We start from the raw sequence: 22,218 nt of genomic DNA, 5'->3' as shown, positions 1-22,218 counted from the left end.
GAAAGTTTAATTACTGTATGCCTAAAAGACAACTATCAGTAACTTTGTAAAATATGGTTCTTTAATAAAAATTAGAGGGAGGAAAAAAAGAAGAAAAACTCTCTTCTTATTCTTGTATTTGTGGTAGTTTATGTTTTTGGCCTTTGGAAACTGCATGCACTTATCCAAGAATACCATATAAAGTTTCCAAATACTAAAAATAAGAGATTTTTTTATAAAAGATTAAAAACAATTTTCAGTAGAGCTTACGTGAAAAGTTTCCTCATTTATTGTTTGGATATCTACCACCTCATTAACTTCTCATATTCTCTCAAGTCTTCAAACCACTCTAATATTTACATAGACATTTTAAAAGACACAATAATATAATTTTCTTAATGTCATCTTTTAATCTTTTTGCATGCAAATTCTAGTACCACCTGCACATTAAATTTTAATCTATATACCTCTCATATTCAATTGAAATTGAAATTGAAATTTTTAACCCTTCAGTACAGTACCAAATCTAAAACCCAATCATGTGATTAAAACAATGCCCTTCCTTCTATTTAGTTGCTTGGAATGTTATCATAATTATGAAACTGGTTCAAAAATAATTTATTTTTAGATTAATTTTTAATTTCTGGTTCATTAAAACTGTATGACATAAACCACTCAATCTCCCATTATTTTATTATACTATTAATTATACAAAAGACCAAAGAATTTTTCTCTTATGTATTTGCTCTTCAGTACTTCTGGTTCAAGGTCCCCAAGATGTGATTATCAGTATGTTTGAGGTGATGTGAATAAAATGACTTTTGGGTAGCACCTAAGGACAGGGGCTGCCAGCCTTGAGAATATAATGTGTTTACAGAGGACTGTAACTTCCATTCCTAACCCGCCTTCCTGTTCATCTCTTCTCTCTGGCTGCTCCTCAGTTACACTCTGCAGTAATGAGTTGGAAATGCAGTCAAACTAAACTCTGTAAGCTGTTGCACCAAATTAGTATGGGCTCTAATCTCTATCCAGTTGGTCAGAAGCGCAGGTATCAGCTTAAGGAATGGGAATCTAAATTCTTGGAGACGGAGGCCTTAAACTGTGCAATCTCATGCAATTTCTGTAGTAGAGAGAATGACCCTGGTTATGAGGTATGGCAGTTTAACAGGGGTCAGGGAATGGTACTGTAAACATTTATATTCTTGAAAACCCTTTGCTACCCCAATGAAAAGTAAACTAAGAAACATAGAAGAAAAAATTAAATTCTCAAGTACATTCCTGCGGTCTAAGAATTTCTTGTGCTGCACACCTATCCATGCATAAAGAACGTCATATAAAATTTAAGACCAGTAGAACTATAATAACATTCAAACATAATTTGCATTGTTATGATGTGACTTAGTTCATTCAATACAAAGTCTAAGTATAATAACGAAGCATGCCACATTTCACACATATAGAGGACTTGATTTAAAGAGATATGAAATTATTCTAATTTTTATAACATTAAATGTATATAATTCTTGTGTGAATTATACATGTATTTTAATCTTAACAGTCTTCTAAGATTTCACCTATCTGGATAATTTTGCATTTTAGATACAGTTCAAAAATAATTTTTTTCAGGGGGGAATCACACCTGATAGTGCTCAGGGCTCACTCCTCGCTCTGCACTTAGGAATCACTCCTGGTGGTGCTTAGGGGACCATTTTGAATGTTGGGGACTAAACTGCTTGGAATATCTCGGTGGCCCCACCATTATGGTTTTCTTTGTTGTCGTTTGTATTTGTTTTGCTGTATATGGGGGATAACACAGTGCTCAGGGATGACTCCAGGCTCTTCACTCAGGTATCATTTCTGGCAGGCTCAGGGACCATACAAGATTCTGGGAATAAAAGCTGGGTCAGTTGTGAGCAAGGAAAGCACCTGTCTAGTGTATGTCACTCTGTCCCTATACTATGATTTTAATCAACAGGATGATGAAGGGATATTCGTAATTAGGCTAAGTATGCTACTCAGGAATGGAATGGAATTCCTCAGAGGATCTGAACGATGGATGGCACCCAGCTCTAGTTCTTAGATCCCGTGTGTGTCACACACACACACACATATTTCTGAGGCATTGAGTCCAGTGCCCAGTACGTATGAAGCAAGTGTTCTATTGCTGAATTATATCACCACTCTTCAGATTCTTTAAAATGAAAATTGATTTCTAGCAATCTAAACTACTCAGGATATTGAAAATTGAAACTAAATGTGAATTTTGAGAATTTTGAAAGTTCTAATAATTTTCTGGTAGTTTACGTCATACACTGTGGAACTCAGGATCTGCACTCAGGGAACACTCTTGGCAGGGTGCTGGGAATGACCTGGAGTGCCGGGGTTCAAATCTGGGTCAGTCAGTCACATGTAAGGCAAGGATTCCTTCCAACTCGTACTATTACTCTGGCTCAAAAGTTCTAACTATTTGAAACTGTCTTAAAAAGAGAGTGATTTCTAAAATTTTATGATTTATTCCATTATTTAAATTATGTATTTGCTCTTCTATCAAATTATTACAATGCAGCTTCTGTGTAAGGACAGAAGGCAGGTTAATTATACAAGATTATTTCACGATTACGAAAATGTTATTTTATTCCTGTTCATTGAAAGGACTAAAGTAAGAAGGCGGAGTTCACATACTCAATGGTGAGTCATTTCATTGAGTCACTCAGGCTTAGTTATTTCTGAGAAAGAAATTATTACTACCGCTATTTACCATGCCAAACAACTCATATCTTTAAGACAACTCATTCTTATGACAACACTTTCAATACTGTGTTAGGCACTAAGAAATACAATTCATAAGAAATACATTCCTGGATCAGAGAAATAGTACAGCAGGTAAGGCGCTTGCCTCTGTGCAGTCAACCAGGGTTCAATTCCCAGCACAATTTCCCAAGCCTTGTCAGGATTGATCCCAGAGCACAAAACCAGGAGTAAGCCCCAAGAGTCAGTGGGTCTGACCATAAAAGCATGCATTCCTGCCCTCCATACACAAAAGCAAATTAACAAGTTCTTCCCTCAATATAAGTAATATGTTATAACTCTATACAATGCTGTGGTTTAGGAAATAGTATAGCACTTTCTTCATCACTTCTGGTTCTAAGAAATATAAATTAAGTCCCTACCATTTTTAAGTAGTAAGAACATAAAGTCTTGACACTTATCAAGGAGGTTTTCAGACATTGGAGATATAAATTGTTTGAATTGAAAGGGTTGAAATAAAAAAGAACAGGAAATTAGGGTGGTATGGGGTCAGAGGAAAAGAGCTGATATTAATTAAACACATATTGTTTGTCAGAACCTTTTTCCTAAAATGAAAATATTTGCTGAACAAAATAGAAAATAATTTCAAATACTGAGAAGCAAAATTGACAAAAGTATTAAATGTTAGTAACACATACTTAAACCCATGCCAAATATTGTTGGTGATATATGAAAATGGTAGGAGAAATCACTGTATATAATATATATATAAATATATTCTTATGTATAATATATATCCACAGGTTTTCCTGATGTGAAACACATTTTTATTATGTGTAATATGCTTTACATATTGAACAGTTTATTTTTGGAAATCCTGTTAATTTTCACTCTTACTGTTTAACATAGTAATAGGAATAATTACTTTGAAATGCAATAGGAATTTTGATGATCATGCATGTTCATTAAAATGGAACTTTGTATGCAGTAAGGGTTGCTGTAATTGAATCTGGAACTGTTCCTAATATTAGCAAAAAAATTATGAATTTCATTATATCTCCTTAAAAGAAACACACTGTTTAAATATATTCTCAAGCATATCTTCCAATCTAACTTATTAATATGAAGAAGTAACTAAGATAAAATTTTACCCTATAATTGCTTACATTATTTGGATAGTTTTGTAATGATCGTTACTACTAATGTTGACTCTAATCACTAAAAATCTTATATATATATACATACATAATACTCTATATAAGCAAAAATAAACCCTTGCCCTTACTAACTAAACACAATAAAACAATTTATTTGTTATGACAGAAAATAATATCCCAAACTATATGCTGTTTACACATTAGTATCAGATACATGGCATTAGATCCCTTAAATTATATTAATAGTGCATTTTATAATTTAAAATTTGATAGTATAATATAATTTGATAATATAATATAATTTGATAATATAATAAATTTTGATAATATAATATAATATAGTATATAATATAATCATTATATATTATTTAATAATATTAACTAATTACAAATAATTCCATTTAATATTATTATGCCACTACTCCAATAGTATCATAACAGTATTAAATACAGTGATAATAGAAGAAATAACTATTATATGCTCAAATATTTATTAGTAATAATCTACAACTAAAAATGTCAAAGGGATATTTATTAAAATTTATTTTATCCTCATCACATATGTATTAAAACATCATCTAATCTTTAGGTTCCATCTCAACTGGTACCATTTTAAGTTCTTTGCTTCAGTCCTCAATTACTTTAATTACTGCTGTGAGATATGTAATTTATCTGTTTTAGTGGTTTTAATGAAGATAATTTTCAAATACTCAGAATTTTCAATAAATGCTATTTTTTCCACAAATGATTGCAACAAACTATTGTTTTCTGATCAGTTTTTTGCCAAGCACATAATAAGCGTTCTTAGAATACTGCTCAATTCTTTAACAAATATATTAAACTCCTTTAAAACATATATGGTAGCACAAAGAAGCGTATATATATATATGTATGTATTTGTATGTATGCGTGTTTATGTGCTTCTATATGTATGAAAGTGATAGCACAGAGAGTAAGGCTTTTGCCTTACATGAGGCTAACCCAGGTTCAATTCCTCAGTTCCTCTCGGAGAGCATGGCAAGCTACCGAGAGTATCCTTGCCTGCACGGCAGACCCTGGCAAGCTACCCATGGCATATTCGATATGACAAAAACAGTAAGAACAAGTCTCACAATGGAGACGTTACTGGTGCCCACTTGAGCAAATCTTGACTAAGATAAATATTTCAGTAATTGATTCCCCTTATTATATTTGCATGGGGAATTTGGCACTTTTTCACAATTCTTGCTATTCCAACTTTTAGGTGATGTAAGTTTTTTCCAGGGTTGGGTCACACCCTGTTGCACTCATGGCTCCTTCCCTGTTCTGTGCCATGGAGCTGTGTGTGGCAGAGCTCATAGGACTTGCATGATGAGAACTGATCGCTGCCTCCCACATGCAGAGCATATATATGCTCAACCTATTGGGTTATCTGCCTGGTCTATACATGTTTTACTCTATTAAGGACAAGATAATCAATAAAAATCAATTCTCTTGAGAAATAGCCAAATTCAATATGTCTAAGCAATTCTAAACACTGAATGCTAAGAAATTAACATTAAACACATCAATAAATTATATAATAATAAAATCACTATATATTAAAATTCTCCCCTTTAAGCATTTAAATGATTTCTAGAAAAATGCTGGAATCCTACAATTAGTAGTTATTTGTTTTGGGGTGGCACATCTGGAGTTGTTCAGGGCTTCCTCCTGGCTCTGGACTCTTGGCAGGTTTCAGGGGAAATATCTAGACACCGAGATTGAACCTGGATTGACCATGTGCAAAGCAAGTGCCCAAACTGCTGTGCTATCTTTCTGGCCTCAGCAGTTATTTTGTTTTCATAGCATAAACATATACAGAGAATATGTCAACTAAACACTGAAAATTCATATCTTAAAAAATTTAAATTAACCACCATCTTAATGCAATTATATATTGATTTTCATATGGAAAAATAATTCAAGAACATTATTATAATATATTAAGTGGATAGGAGCCAGACAGAGAGGGCAGCACACAAGGTGCTAATTTTGCAAGCGGCTGACCCAGAAATCAATCCCATTACTCCACATAGTCTCCGGAGTCCCGATAGGCAGGTCCCTGTGTGCAGAGCCAAGAACAACAAGAACAAGACCTGAGCCTTACTGGGTCTGCCCCTGCACAAATCAAATCACACACACACACACACACACACACACACACACACACACACATACACACACACACGATTTCTAAAAGAGTAGCATACCATGCTAAGTTCAAAATTCTCCTCTTTAAAAAGTGATTTGATTGTTTAAATAATTTTGTGTTCCTGAAATTTTAGTATTTTACAAAAAATTAATGAGAAAAAACCCTAATGAGAACTTGCAAAAGCATTAACCTGTAAACTAAAATATTTAATTTCACTTCCCTATCATATATGACTTAGAAGTTCAAAAAATCAGCCCACATTAATATACTTAAATAGATAAGATAAAAGTTAAATCAGATGCAATTATATGTTCAAATGCTTTATATCTGAAAAATTGTTTTTAGTGATTTACTATGGTTGAATGTCAAAATAAAAGAAAAATCTAAGTGGATGACACATTTTAGTACTTACCTTATGTGGGTAATGATCAGTGTTGTTGTTGGAATGAAAAAATCATCCACTCTGTCAAATTGTTTTCCCACAGGTTGTGTGTGGATGGTATGATGAGGCACGTTTCCACTGGCCTGTGTTATTACCTAGAGAGAACAAATTCTTTTTGGATCTTTCCAAGGCATTCACTTTGTACACAGGTGGCATCAAAGCAATATCAGCTTTCTTTCTCTTTATAACAGCATCATTCATATGTAGTCAATACAAAAATAGCCTTTCCTATAGAACCAAACTTGAAACATAGAACTAAAATCTCCAAAACAGATCATAGGAGGCATTTAGCTTTAGGAAATTTTAAGATAAAACAATATTTTAAAACTTTTTTCCTGCTACAAATTGAAAAAATATAAAAACAGGTAGCAGTAAGATTTTATCAAAGAGCATTATTTCTAAATTTTTAACTTTTGTAGTCATTACCAGAAAATATCACAATATTTGAACTTTTTTATTCTTCATATCATATTACATCTATTATACTTCAAGTCTTATCATTGTCCTTCAGATTTCTCATACTCCATATTTTTTGGTCACTACCCCTGTGAATTCGTTGTGTCATTTAGTCTTTCAAACTGCTCATCTATCTGCCTTTGTTTCTCCATTTTCCAATCCTTTGTCCATGTGGCAAGCATATTAGCCTTCTTCATGATTGACAGACTCTCATGTAAAATAGATTTTTCTTCCTTCAGAACTGTTTCTTTTGTTTTATCATGACAACAGTAAATAGCATTATTATTATTATTATTATTATTATTATTATTATTATTATTATTGTAATTATTATTATTATTGAGGTGGACTGGGGCGATAGCACAGCGGGTAGTGCATTTGCCTTACATGTGACCGACCCAGGTTCGATTCCTCTATCCCTCTCTGAGAACCCAGCAAGCTACCCAGAGTATCCCGCCAGCACAGCAGAGCCTGGCAAGCTACCCGTGCTGTATTCGATATGCCAAAAACAGTAACAAGTCTCACAATGGAGACGTTACTGGTGCCCACTTGAGCAAATCCATGAACAATGGGATGACAGTAGATAGTGCTATACAGCTATTTTTGAGGCACTGAGTAAATTGTCATATTCATTAAAATAGATAAACAGCCATGATAAGCTTAGTTATGCCATAATTTTTAAAAAAGAGAAACGAAAAGAAATATTAACAGTTTAGTGCCTAGGAAATAAAGGTTCCCTTCTATTTCTGTAATATTCCCAGAGTGATCTGGCAGAATATCTATGGTCTGCTTCAGGTAGTTTTTTTAGATAGAGCAGCCAAATACCTTGATTTTTTCCATTCCCAACAGACCTCATTGGCAGAATTTTATAATCCCACTTATCTTTACCTCATACCCAGGGGAATTAAAAACAAATTATTTTTATAAGGTCCTAATAACTGTATACCTATTTCGTTAATGAAGATATGCAAATAGTCAGTACTGGGCATGAATTAGTCACAATAGTGATTATAAAAATTTAATACAACTCCAGAAAAAAATAAGAGGAGCTGAATTTTCATTCTTCTAATTTATATAGAAGTGTATCTCTCTGAAAATATTACACATTATCACATTTAAATTACTAATAAAACTACTAATAATATTTTTAAAAATGACAGCAAAAATAGCTTTACTGAGGGCTTGCCATATGCCACTATGTATAGTAAGTAATTTGTAAGTATCCGACGATTAATAGTCAAACTAAACTGAAATGCAGTGTATCCCAGTCTTGTTGATGCAAAAATTTTCACTCCGAACAAACCAAAGGTTTATTTACTGAGCATCTCTTTTATGCCTGGCACAGTCAGAAGTTATAACAAATATGATGCCATTTCTGTAGTGTAATTCAGTAGAGACTTTGCTCTCTGATGGTTCTAGGTCCTTCTCCCTGTGAACATGAGCTGGGAATAGCGGATCGTCAAACTCAAGACAGAGCCAACAAACAGCAAGCACACACAAATTGATCCATGATGATGCTGAGCCCTAGGACCCGCCTTGCAGCAGCACCTGTTCATTCCTACTGGCATCCCGCCGCAGGTCTATGTAAAAAGTCTCCACAAGTCCATGGTTGCTACCCCCTACTGTCACCCCATCTGGCTGGGGCCCACTTCCTAGCCAAAAGCAAAATGTAAGAACTTTATTCCAAGTTGTTTCCTGGGGATATTTTCTTCCCTAATTATTGTGCATTTGAAAAGACATTACAAACAAATTGCAAAACTATGCAGATGACAGATGCATGATTATTAGAACAGCATTTCCTAAATTTCATCGAGCATAAATGTGTTTTTAAAAGAAGGAAATAAGTATGATAATTTTGAGTAGTCTTCTGAGAATAAAAATAGGAAAATCACTGCTTTAATGCCTAGTATCATAAGTTTATGGATTTTATTAATTGCACATATCACAGAAAAAAATGCATTTTAGTTCATAATAGGCAGAAATATATACATTAAATTCTAATAAAATGAAAGGAAAATTTAAAATAATATGCAGTGCTTTCAGAATCCTGATAAGATTCTTTTGTACCCTCAAGAGTCAACAGGAACCCTTGTAATGTATTTTGTACTAGGGCAAAAGAAGATTTTGGGTTTTTTAAATCTTAGCAGCAATCTCATTTTTCAGCACAATCTTTTAACACTATAAAACAGTAACTCTACATTCAAAATGAGGGACTTTATATTCTTAACATGATGAATTCAGTTTTATCAGTGGGAAATCTTTTCTGTTTTTTTTTTCAAACTTTTTTTTCCCCATTTATCTTAGGCGTGTTTTATAATAATACTATTAGTCGATAATTACTTATGAATACATATTGTCATGCTTTGCTTTTGGGCAACACCAGGCAGTGTTCAGGACTTACTCCTAGCTCTGAGCTTAGGGATCATTCCTGGAGGGGCTCATGGGGCCATACACAATGCTGGGTCTTGAACTACAGTCAGTCACAAGCAAGGCAAATGCCCTAATTGCTATACTAACTCTCACCCCATTTGTTTTGACATTTCTGAAGTCAAGTCTTTCTAAGAAAATGGTACTGGCTTACTGGTTAAAGAAGAGAACTACTAATTTGTATGCTATCATTTTCAACTCTCCTGTATGAAATCTACCTTTACTTCCAATTCAACAAATACTTTAAAATTTCATTAAATCTTAGCATATTAAAAGATAATCAAATCAAAATAATCAGCTTCTAAAAGACACGATGATGTGTGGGAAATTACTTACCGCCTCTTCAAAACCATTTTCTTCCATCTATGTATGCTATCTAATGAGTTTGCCTAAGCTACACTGCAAATAATGCTACGCTAGGAAGACTATAGATCGACACAACACATGAGAAGAAGGAATCCAAAGCTTTTACAAACTCAGCTTACTTTTTTTTCCTTTACTTTTATTAAAACAATTCCTAAGAATAAAATATTTTTTAAAATCATACATATTCATTTGAATTTATCTATCTTATTGTATTATACTTCAATGCAAAATATAAATCATCTAGAATTGATTAACTATTAAGAATAGCTTTTTAACAGTTGTCTACAATCAAGATGTTCTTTGCGTGCGATTAGCTCTCTTGTACTGCCACTTGGAATCTGAGCAGAGCGTCTGATTCACTGAACAACAGACTGTGGTGGAGACACTGCAAATTGTGGAGTCTAGAGCTGAACTGAACGGGGCTTGCACAATCACTGTCCCGTAGCCTGGGCAAGGCTGCTAGGAAGAGGTCAGTCTAAACAACAAGCTTTCACATGAGGGGACTTCAGATACTCAGCGCATCAAAATTGCCAGGTGACAGACATTGCAGGGTGATCTTTTCGACCTTCTAATTACAGTTTTCAGAGGACTGCAGTTGCCTGTCTGCTTTCAGATCACATACAGAAAAAGCACCCAGGTGGGGCTGAGAAGTACAGCGCAAGGGTGTTTGTAGGTGTCCAACCTGGGTTTGATTGCTGGCACTCCATGTGGTTGCCAGAGCATCACCAGGAGTGGAAGACCTGGGCACAGCTGGGTGTGTCCAAAAATGAAGAAGAAAAAAAAGAAATATAAAAATAAACCAGATGTTCAAGCTAAAAAGGATGACTGATAGATTATTTTGCTTAAAATGTCAAATTTGGAGATACTATGATTTTTTTTTTTTTACCAATACAGAACTGATCTATATAGCACTGTCATCCCATTGTTCATCGATTTGCTCGAGCAGGCACAAGAAGCATCTCCATTGTGAGACTTGTTGTTATTGTTTTTGGAATATCGGATATGCCATGGGTAGCTTGCCAGGCTCTGTTGTGGGAGCGATATACTCTCGGTAGCTTGCTGGGCTCTCCGAGAGGGACAGAGGAATCAAACCCAGGTTGGCCACGTGCAAGGCAAATGCCTTAGCCTCTGTGCTATGGCTCCAGTTCAATACAGAACTGAAATATTGTACTATGTCTTAAAAATCTTCAAATCCACATTTCTAAAGAAATTTTTTAAATAATTTCTTTGCTAGTTACTTTGATATGCTTTATTTCTCAAGACTTCTCATGCTAACTATATTTAAATATTTGAAATATTTAAAAATATTTTTAAAAATTTCAAGTTGTATTTGTCAGAACTGACTGTAAATATAAAGACTTACTTCAACAGAATTACTGAAAAGTGGTGAGAGTTGAATAACTTAGAACTTTGTTAACATAAGTATATTCAAGTCCGTATACAATCACAAGATGGTTTCATAAACAAATAAAATTCATTTCCAGACCAAAATTCTCTCATTTCTCTTGTTATCTATATCCTTTTACTCTGTTTTGTCTAAAATGTAACAAAAATCTGAAACTGTGCCAAAGATTCATTGCCAAAATGTTTATGTGTATACATAGAGACTTATGCATATATTTGCTCCATTAAATTCTCATGTAGATAATTTCAAAACAGAAACAGACTCCACAAAATGGCATCAATGCACATATTCATAATTAGAAATAAATCCATTAGATAACAAATAACACTTATTTGGAGAAAATGTAGATCATCTTTGAGTAACTACTTAATTCTTTGAGTCTGTTAATCAGAGACCCGCCCTCCAGGTCCTATTCTGAATAATGAGATATAAACAAGAAAAATATCCTGAAAGCTACACAGGCAGGAATTTGTTGAAAAATAAATTATGACATTTCCCCCTTAAGATATCAGCCTTGTCACTATAGATTATTCTTTGTTTTTCTGGTTTGCATAAGAATTTAATATTGAGTGCACATACAAGATTTTTCCAATCCAACTATATAAAAAAAGTTTCAGTCTCTACCCTTTTAGTGTATAGAAAAAAATGTGACTAAGGACAGTTCTGTACTGAAAGAATTGTTAAATGACTGAATATCCAGTTAGCAATGCGAGACTTCAGGTAATTACTTCATCGAATATTCTGAAAGGTACTTACCTGTAATGTGGGAGAAGTCTTTTCCTTGGTTCCCCAACTTAGCACCCAGACTTGATCATGTGATTTGTCATAGTGTAATTTAACTGGGACAGGATCAGTGCTTACTGCCTATAAAAACAGGAATAGAAAAAAAAAAGATGTATAGTTTAGATTAAAACATCCATTTAAAACCAAGTCAGGGGAACCTGGAGAGAAAATGCAGAGGGTAAGGCTTTTACTTCACACATAGTCAACCCCATTTCAATCTTTGGCAAGTGCAAAGGATCCCTGAGCACCACCAGGAGTGATCCTTAAGAGAGAGATAGGTGTACTGACCCCTGCCAGGTTTGGCCCCAAACCAAGCAAAATAAATAAATAAATAAATAAATGCAAGATATCATAGAAAAATATGAAAATTAGGTGTCAGATACAAAAAAAATTCTCAGTTTTAAACTACCTAATTTTATAAATTCATATTTGAATATATATATACACAGCCATGTAATTATCAGCAGGGTTGGGACTTGGCAGTAGATTTCCTTTTCCAATGTGAAGTGACCACATGAAAGAGTCTATACTTGTTGTTATCAAGTGATGCAGTAAATATAAGGCGTTTCAGGTGTATTTGGTGAATAATGAGTGCCACAGAAAAGGTATTGAAATTAATAGTAAAATTCAATGATAATTAGCATTTAATACTTAGAGGTACAATGTCCTGTTTAATACATTTTTACAAAGACCTGGAAGAAAAATAAATAGCAATTTATTTATTTTTTGGTAAAATTGTACTTATATTCACTTTATACTCCTTTGTAAAGATACTGATAAAACAATTTTTAAAAATATTTGAAAACACTGTAGGGGTTCGTTTTTGCTCCCTAGCACCCCATGTGGTTCTCTGAGCCTGACAGGAGTGATCCTTGAGCATAGGGCCAAGAGTGAGCCCTAATCACCAGAGGGTGTGACCCCAGTACAAAACTACAAGAAACACACACACATACACACACACACACACACACACACACACACACAAGTATATTCGATTCTTCCATCCTTCTCGGAGAGCCCAGCAAGCTACTGAGAGTATCCCGCGCCCACGGCAGAACCTGGCAAGCTACCCGTGGCTTATTCGATACACCAAAAACAATAACAAGAAGTCTCACAATGGAGACATTACTGGTGCCCACTTGAGCAAATTGATAAACAACAGGATGACTGTGCTACAGTGCTATATACATACATACATACATACATACATACATACATACATACATAATTCTAAACTAGTCATGACCCAGTACAGTATGAGTAACAGTGACATAGAACTTGAGGTTTAGTCTTGACAAAAAAGAATAGTGAGCAAAGCCTGTTTATCTGCCTGACAAGGAAAGGACCAGCTGGCTAATTAAGTGAACCTAATTTAAACTAATGATGTAGATTCTCAGGATAATGTGCTAATGGCTAGAGGAGACTGCTGATGACACTTAAGAATACTCCCGTGGTGTTACAATAAGCCACTTCTGCATCCAAGCAGAACCTGATTTTGCTTCACAGAAGACAAAATGAGGTCAGATGTTTACTAGTTAATCTTTTCTACAGCAAAACATCACTTGTTCACCATTCACAAACAAATTGTAATAATAATAAAAGTAGCCACTTAAACTCTGTGATGTTGAAAGCAGCATTGAGGTTATAGATTCCATTAAAACATTGTGACTTTTTACTTTTGAAACACTCAGAAATTATGCTGATGCATTCAATGACAGCAGACATACCAATGATCTATTCTTAATAATAATTATTTTCATGAACAGTGAAAAGTTTTATGCTGTCAAAAAATAAAATTGAAGAAATTAAAATTGAAAACGGAATTGAACTAAAATGTGAAATACGTGTTTCTCTTCATTTACTTTTTCTCTTCATTTATTTCTTTTAAGAGTAAGTTAAATTTTGGAAATAACCTTCATTTCAAAATCTGCACTTGAAAATTGGACTTGAGCGACAGCACAGCAGGTAGGACATTTGCCTTGCATGCGGCCGACCCGGGTTCCAGTTCTCCGTCCCTTTTGGAGAGTCTGGCAAGCTACCGAGAGTATCCCGCATGCACGGCAGAACCTGGCAAAGCTACCCGTGGCATATTCAATATGACAATAGCAGTAACAAGAAGTCCCACAATGGAGACGTTACTGGTGCTACTCAAGCAAATCGATGTACAACGGGATGACAGTGCCACAGTGCTACCTTAGAAAATTGTGTTTTATTTTCTATAATTTTATAAATTGATTATATTTCCATCATTCTTAATTAGCTTCTTCTTTCCTTTATGCATGAGATATATAGAAACACAAAGGATTTTTTTTTCATGATGTAAGGAAATGCCACTGCATTTGGATACAAAACAAGACTGACATCAAATTCAGTATTAGGTGAAAGAGGTGGTCAAGTTCAGAAAAGTGCTATAGTTTTAGAAAATCTGCACCCTGACATTGAATCTAAAAGTTTGATATCCTTTTTTTTTTCCAGAATTTTGGGTCACAACTGTCCATGCACAGGGGTTACTCCTGGCTCTGCACTCAGGAATTACTCCTGGCAGTGCTCGGGGGATCATATGGGATGCTGGGAATCGAACCCTGGTCGGAAGGTTACAAGGCAAACACCCTACCCGCTTGCTATTGCTCCTGCCCCTGATATCCTTATCATACAACAGTGGCCATCAATGTATGCCTACTGCAGGTTGCTAAAACTCACAGGTGCGCTGGGCTACAAGCTGACTCTGGGGCCCCTGTGGAGGGAGGCGGGCCCAGTCCCTTCCCTTCCAGGCCAGCGCAGTCCTGGCAGCAGCACACAGACCTCACAGCTATTGCTATGCGACAGACCCAACACGGGTTTGAAGGGTGAAACCTCTGGGGTCTTCTTGGAGTGGAAGTGGGAAGACTTTCCCCACTCATATCCCAGTAGCCACGCCCAGAGCAGACTCTATGTAAAATCACCAGCCCTGTTCTACAGATCCTGGAGTCACCAGAAACAGGGCAAATGCCTCGGGATTCCACAATAGCGACAGGCCTCTAGGCAAGTACCAAATGAGATAGGAAAACAGCACAGAAGCCAACTAAGCTTGATACACAAAAACAATAGCACAATAGGACAGTAGGGGCCATTCGAAACAAACAGCTTAGTAACTCTCAGAAAATTACTTAATGACTCCGTGATGAGATAAAACAGTTTTCAAAAATTTTCTTTTACTGAAGTATTTTTTTTTTTATAAATGCATAGGCCATTTAGCTAGAACAAGCAATATAAATTATTTTGTGGCTGCTAAGGGGGCAGGTTTGGAGGCGGAGTGGGAACATAGGGACAATGGTGGAGGGAGGGTCATATTGGTGGTGGGATTCATGCAATCAAATTAAAAATATAATAAAAGGGTTGTTTTATCCTTGAAAACACTCTTTCTTGACTACTTTAAAATTTAGGGATTTTTTTGTTTCTTTTGGCATGGGGTGACACCTGGCAGTCCTCAAATATTTGTGCTCAGGGATCACTCCTGGCAGTATTCAGTGCTCCATATACGAGTTCCTAGTAATCTAACCAGAGTTGATGATATGCAAGGCAAGGACCTTAACCCCTGTAATATATCTTCAGCACCAATTTATTTTTAAGTACCCAGAAATGTCTTTTAATTTTTAAATAGCTTATTTTTTCAACCTTAATTAGACTTGGTTATTAATGATAAAACAGAGAGTTTAACATGTAAATCTGCAAAAATTATAGTTTTCATATTCATTTATTTATTTGTATTTTAAAGACACAGCAGTGCTCAGGACTTACTCCTGGCTGTGCACTCAGGAATCACTTTTACCAGGCTTGGGGGATCCTATGAAGTCCTGGGGCTTGAACATGGGTTGACTACCCACTGTACAAGCACTTCAGCCCCACACGTATTGTATTTAAATCGGGAAGAATTTTTTAGGAAACTTAAAATTCTACGTAATGCATATTTTTAAGTATAAAAACAGAGTTAGAATATTAATTTTAAGCAAATATAGTTGAGGATTAAAATTCACATGCTCTAAAGTTGAAACAAATATAAGAATGTTATTTCACCCAGAAGGTAGAAAATTTATTCAATTCATTATCTAAACAGGTTAACAGACTGATATGATGCATGTTTCCAAAGAAGATAGAAAGCATACATTTGAAAACAAAGAATTATATATGACCTAAATTTTAGATATGTTAAGTAAAGAACAGATCTTTAAAAATATTTAGAAGGAATATTAGAGTGAATATATCCAGTATGAAAACGTTTAGTTCATATTACTAACATGATCTCTAAATTTTGCCAGAATAAGTTGCTGAAGAATGGCTCCAATGATTACAGCTGCCACTTCACTCTCCTCTCCAGGAAAGTATTTGGGATGCTCTATAGCTCAGAAATTTTTATTTTCCTTGACTGAAAGATGACACTCAGCTCCATCAAACCAGGCTAAATGTTGCTCTGAAGCGGTGTGGGCAACCCCTAACATGCTTTAAGCTTTAGCCCCTCCCTTTTGATCCAGTAATTAATTTTCCACATTTTCCTGACAATAGTATGTTCTCTGGTATTCTCAACTCTTACTGTTTTCTAGACAGAAAGTGATGCAGTAGGATAGTAAACAGTCCAAGTTAGGGAAACTACAAACATCCACAGCAACTAAAGGAAGCTCAATAGAAAGTGATTCACCAAATAAAAAACACGCAATTTAAGATTACAAGAGTACTACCATGTTACTTCAAAGTTTTGTGGAATTTTACCTCTAAAACTGTCTGAAAAAATATTCTTTTTTTCCTTTTATTTTTAATCTGTTACTTTAATTAAAACATCTAATATAATATCCATGTTTAATTTCTCCTTGGGCTTCATGCAATAAACTTAATTTTCCTTTTCATTTGTTCTTTTCCTCTACATTTTAAAAATTTATTAACATGACTTTTACCTTAACATTTGTGTGATTCCTCTTGTAATCTGCGAATGTATATTTTCTTGTATGCAATTATAATAGTGCTATTAGGGGCTTTTATACTTTTATACTTTCCGTTGCCAAGATTCCAAAAGAGTCTATCCTTTTAATTAGCCCCATTAAATACTTTTAACCTCTATTCATTAATTAGGGTTGTTTTCCTATTTATAACCTTTTTTATCTCTTTCAATTTTCTTCTTTGTTAAATTCTAAAATTATCTGGTTACAGTACTTTATTTTCTACCTATTATTTATTTCTTAAGTTAAAGCTTAGTAGTTAAAGTATGTAAGTTAAAATTCCCACAAAATACAACCTTATGGAAGAGATAGTGCAGAGGATAAAGGTGCTTTCCTTACATATTCTCATGTAGAATCCTTTCCCTGGTACCACATATGGTTCATGAGCACTGCCAGAAGTAATTCTGAGCACAGAAGGGAGGATTAATCCCTGAGCACAGCTGGGGGTTCTACCACCATAACATATTAATCACTGTCACTGTCATCCCATTGCTCATCGATTTGTTCGAGCGAGCACCAGCAACGTCTCTCATTGAGAGACTTATTGTTACTGTTTTGGCATATCCAATATGTACGGGTAGCTTGCCAGGCTCTGCCGTGCAGGTTCCATACGCTCGGTAGCTTGCCGCGCTCTCCAAGAGGGGTGGAGGAATGGAACTTGGGTAGGCTGCGTGAAAAGCGAACATCCAACCGCTGTGCTATCACTACAGCCCGACATATTAATAAATAAATAAAATCGCAACCCAACTTGAATTCGACACATTTATTCTTGATTATTAATATAACTTGGTTTTGGTGTTTTAAGTTTACATTTATGTTGTTGACACCTGGGCTGGAGTGATAGCACAGTGTGTAGGGCGTTTGCCTTGCACACAGCCAACCCCAGCATCCCATATCGTCCCAAGTACTGCCAGGAGTAATTTCTGAGTGCATGAGCCAGAGATAATTCCTGTGCATCGCCGGGTGTGACCCAAAAAGAAAAAAAAATACTTGATGTTGTTGACAACTTTGTTCTGTATTAGAAAGTCAAAAGAACTAATTTAATTAATATCTCCTGAGACTTAATTTCTGTCTAGCCTATGATCATTTTGACTGCCTCCCTCATGTAGTTTTAATGTTTGTGAAACCACCAGAACACAGTCACTGTCACTGTCATCCCATTACTCATCGATTTGCTCGAGTGGGTACCAGTAACATCTCCATTGTGAAACTTGTTGTTACTGTTTTTGGCATATCATACATGCCATCGGTAGCTTGCCAGGCTCTCCGAGAGGGGCGGAGGAATCGTACCTGGGTTGGCAGCATGCAAGGCAAATGCCCTACCACTGTGCTATCGCTCCAGCTCAAGAGACCACCAGATAGCAATGAAAAAAATCCTAATACCTACGGAATGATGGCATTAGGAGGAGGGGACTTCAGAGTGAATAGATAAGGCATAGTGTGCCCTAATATGGAACTTGTGTTTTCATTAAAAACAAAACACAGAAATCCACACCCCTTTCTCAAGTAATGCCACAGTAAAATTCACAACCTACAAACCTGTCAGAGGCCTCTCTCCAGCTGGAATCTTTTGTTTTTTTCTTCCCCCTACTTTATTTAAACGACATGGTTTACAAGGTTGTTCATGATTATTTATGGCGGGCATCCATTATCCCAACACCAATCTCACCACCGCTGTCACCTCTCCTCCAACATCGTCTCCTTTTCCCCAACCGCCCCTCCAGCCTGCCCCTGTAGCTGGCCCACAATAATTTATTTTGTATTGCTTGTTACCAATACATTGCTAATGGAATGAACAAAAAATATTTCCACTAAAAAAAAATTGTTGTACCTCACCAAGAGTACCATCAGTCCACGTCTGAGGGTTTGCTAAGCTGTTGTTGCATGTGAAGTATTCTGTGTTTTGTTAATGTTTTAGTTGGACTGTTTGGCTTTTACACTGCATCACCATCCAATCTGGTGCACTACTACCGGGATGTCAGTGCTGTAAAGTTGAGATACACATATCTGTATGCTCCAGAAAATCCAGAACGTTTAACTGGAGAGAATACTTAACTGGGCAGAATTAAACTGGGTGTGCATCCCCAAGCTGGGGTTTTGGAAGTACAGGGAGGTTGTGGAGAGAGAGGGCTGGGCGTGTTGCCCATCCTGACTCCAAAATGGCCTGGAGCTTTCTCCAGCTGGAATCTTGATCATAATATGATAAATAAATTTCTGTTGTTTGCAAGCAACAAAGTTTGTTGTATATTCTTATGGTATCCTGAAGGCATAGTAACACTTTTAGTAGGACTATTTTAACATTTGTCTGTCAAGTTGCCAAATATTGAAGTATCAAATATTAAAATGCTTCTCATTTTGATTACAGGTCAATTTCTTGTAGTGTTATGAAAAAAAATCACTTTTTAAAACTGTAGGAAATCTTCTGTATCACTGTATCAGTCACCCCACTGTTCATTAATTTACTTGAGTGGTAACTAGTAATGTCTTCATTTGTCCCAGCCCTGAGATTTTAGTAGATTTTAGTAGACTTTCCTTACTTTTCAGGGTCAGAGGAATAAGACCTGTTATTGTTACTGCATTTGGCATATCGAATATGCCATTGGGAGCTTGCCAGTCTCTTTCATGCAGGTGGGATACTCTCAGTAGCTTGCCGGACTCTCTGAGAGGCATATATATATAAATATATATATATATATATATATATATTTCTCTTTATGATAATGAGTCCAGGAATAGGTGCACTCATGCATGAAGCTCGGCCCGAGTGTGTGGATAGTTGCCTGGAGCATTGCGGAGGTGGGGTAGTGGAGGCTGGATGCCAGGGCGGGGTCCCTTGAGGCAGAGAAGGCTCTCAGCCTCCCTCCTCTGGGGCACCCCTGGTGCGGAGTCCGGTGGCATGGTTATGGGGGACTCATTTTATGCTCCCTTCCGGGATAAGCAGCCATGAGTTCTGAAGGGTGGCTGATGAGGAGATCTCCTCACCTCCTCATTGGTAAAAAAATCTTACAAATATTTATTTTTATTCTTGTGTTTGTGTAATTTACATATTTATCTGGTAACTTGATTTAATACTTTTTTGCCTTTTTAAAGTCTGATTCTTATATAGGTGTTAAACTATATAGTTAATAGTTTTTTCTTGTTAGGATAATTTACCTGTACTACATGCAGTTGCTTTTAAATGCCAATTTTCTTTTGATTTCTCAGTTTGTACTGGCTTTTCCTTCCTCCCTCCCTCCCTCCCTCCCTCCCTCCCTCCCTCCCTCCCTCCCTTCCTTCCTTCCTTCCTTCTTTGCTTTTTTTCTTTTTCTCTCTTTCAATATCCATAGTCAATATAGGCTTCAAATTTGAAAATTTAATTTAAAGACTGTGTTATCCAAAAGGACTGGAGTGATAGCACAGTGGGTAGGGCATTTGTCTTGCATGCAGCTGACCTGGATTTGATTCCTCCATCCCTCTCGGAGAGCCTGGCAAGCTACCAAGCGTATCCTGCCCGTATGGAAGAGTCTGGCAAGCAATCCGTGGTGTACTTGATATGCCAAAAACAGTAACAAGAAGTCTCACAATGGAGACATTACTGGAGCCTGCTTGAGCAAATCAATGAACAAAGGGATGACAGTGCAGTGCAGTGCAATTATTAAAAAAAATGTTTTTCTTGTATGTAGGTATTATAGATACAATACTGTTAGAGTTTATGGTATTGAGGAGCTGATCACGTAGTATAGTGCAAAAAGTGCTTGCCTTATATCCAGACTACCTGGGTTCAATCCCCAGTATCTAATGTAGTTCCCTGAGATGTGTCCAGAGTGATTCCTGGGAGTAGATTCAGAAGAAACCCCTGAGCACTGCTGTGGGTGGTCCCAAATCCCCCAACAAAAATAATGAAATAATTAAAGTTAGAGGTATTGAGATGAAAAGTTATTATAACCCCTCCCACCACTGAAGTTTCCCTGACCCCCACAAAATTGTCCTCATCACCTCTGGTATGAAATGTTGCTCAGTAATGTTGCTCAGTATTCCCTCCCTACCCTCCCCCCGACACACACACACTTCTAGTTAATCAGTTTTAGGGTTTTGTTTGGACCACACTCCGTGGAGCTCAGGGCTTAACTAGTGTCTCTATGCTCAGGGTTCATTCCTGGCAGGGAGGGAGACGGGTCCATATGGATTGCCAAGAAATGAAGCAAAGCCAGGTGAGCTACATGCAAGCCATGCACCCTGCCTGGTGCACTATCTCTCTGGCCCCTAGTTAGTCAGTTTTGTAATCCAAGATCAAGAGTCTGTCATAGCTCGGTACTGTGAGTTTCCTTGTTTTGTCTCTGAATTCCACAAAAGAATGGAATTAACCAGCATTTGTCTCTTTCCTCAGACTTCTTTCACCCAAAAATGTCCTGCAGTTCCAGCTACAGTGCAGCAAACTGCATGCTTTCATCTTTTCTTAGAGCTGCATTTTATCCCTTCAATTATAAATGCTACAAACTCTTTATCCATTTGCCCATCTTTGGAAATCTGTTTTGTCTTCATGTCCTGGCCATTGTGCCAAGTGCTCAATGAACATAAGTTCGTATATATCTATATATGCATATATATATGTGTGTGTATATATATATGTTTTGGGTACAATTGCCAAGAAATGAAATAGATGGGTCACATGGGAGTAGTTAGTAGTTCTGATTTTTAGATATCTCCATATTCTTTTCACTAGACAGTGAACTGGATGATATTTCCACTAGCAGTGAATTAGGATTTATTTGTTACTGGATACCCACCAAAACAGGTTGTTTCAAGTGTTTTATGAAAAAAAGTGCTCAATATCATGTAATACCAGAGAAATATGAATCAAAGCAATAAGATACCATCAGATACCATCTACTATCACTGAGAATCATGTATATTGTTCTATTTTAAAAAGTAATTATAATTTTGGACTACTTGAAAAAGAATTTTGATTGTCTCACAAGGAATGCTTATCAATGATGGTCTATGTTGCCTCTGAAATCAAATTAAATTCAATCTAGTTAAAATTCAGCAATATCAAGGACACAAGCATGAGGTAAATATGTAAAAGCAAATATATTTCCAGATTAAAATTGAAACCATCATATTCATTTGTTATGCAGAAGAAATGTGCACTATTAGAGACCGTAGGATTATCTAACAGAACAGCTATTCATCTTTAGTCATGATTGTACTTATCATTCTAACATTAGAAATCAAATCACTATTCACTGCAATCTTTTAGCTATGTAAATAACAGATTTCTAATAAAACACTTATTAATTTTACTTTTTTACTTGTGATACCATGCCTATCTTCAA

The 22,218-nt window shown here is 36.0% G+C and overlaps 1 protein-coding gene across 4 annotated transcripts in view; it reads right to left on the bottom strand.

The window, feature by feature from the left end:
* Nucleotides 1-22,218, bottom strand: part of FSTL5 (follistatin like 5) — a 693,844-nt gene that overhangs the window by 52,126 nt on the left and 619,500 nt on the right. For all 4 annotated transcript variants that reach the window (XM_055144641.1, XM_004606146.2, XM_055144642.1 and 1 more), the window contains 2 exons: nucleotides 11,910-12,017; nucleotides 6,470-6,594 (listed from right to left, as the gene is read on the bottom strand). In XM_055144641.1, the coding sequence (XP_055000616.1) occupies nucleotides 6,470-6,594; nucleotides 11,910-12,017 (233 nt within the window). The remainder of the gene's footprint in view (nucleotides 1-6,469; nucleotides 6,595-11,909; nucleotides 12,018-22,218) is intronic.

This window comes from Sorex araneus, chromosome 7, assembly GCF_027595985.1.
Source record: "Sorex araneus isolate mSorAra2 chromosome 7, mSorAra2.pri, whole genome shotgun sequence".
NCBI classification, from domain to species: domain Eukaryota; kingdom Metazoa; phylum Chordata; class Mammalia; order Eulipotyphla; family Soricidae; genus Sorex; species Sorex araneus.
This window is presented reverse-complemented; position numbering and strand designations above follow the sequence as displayed.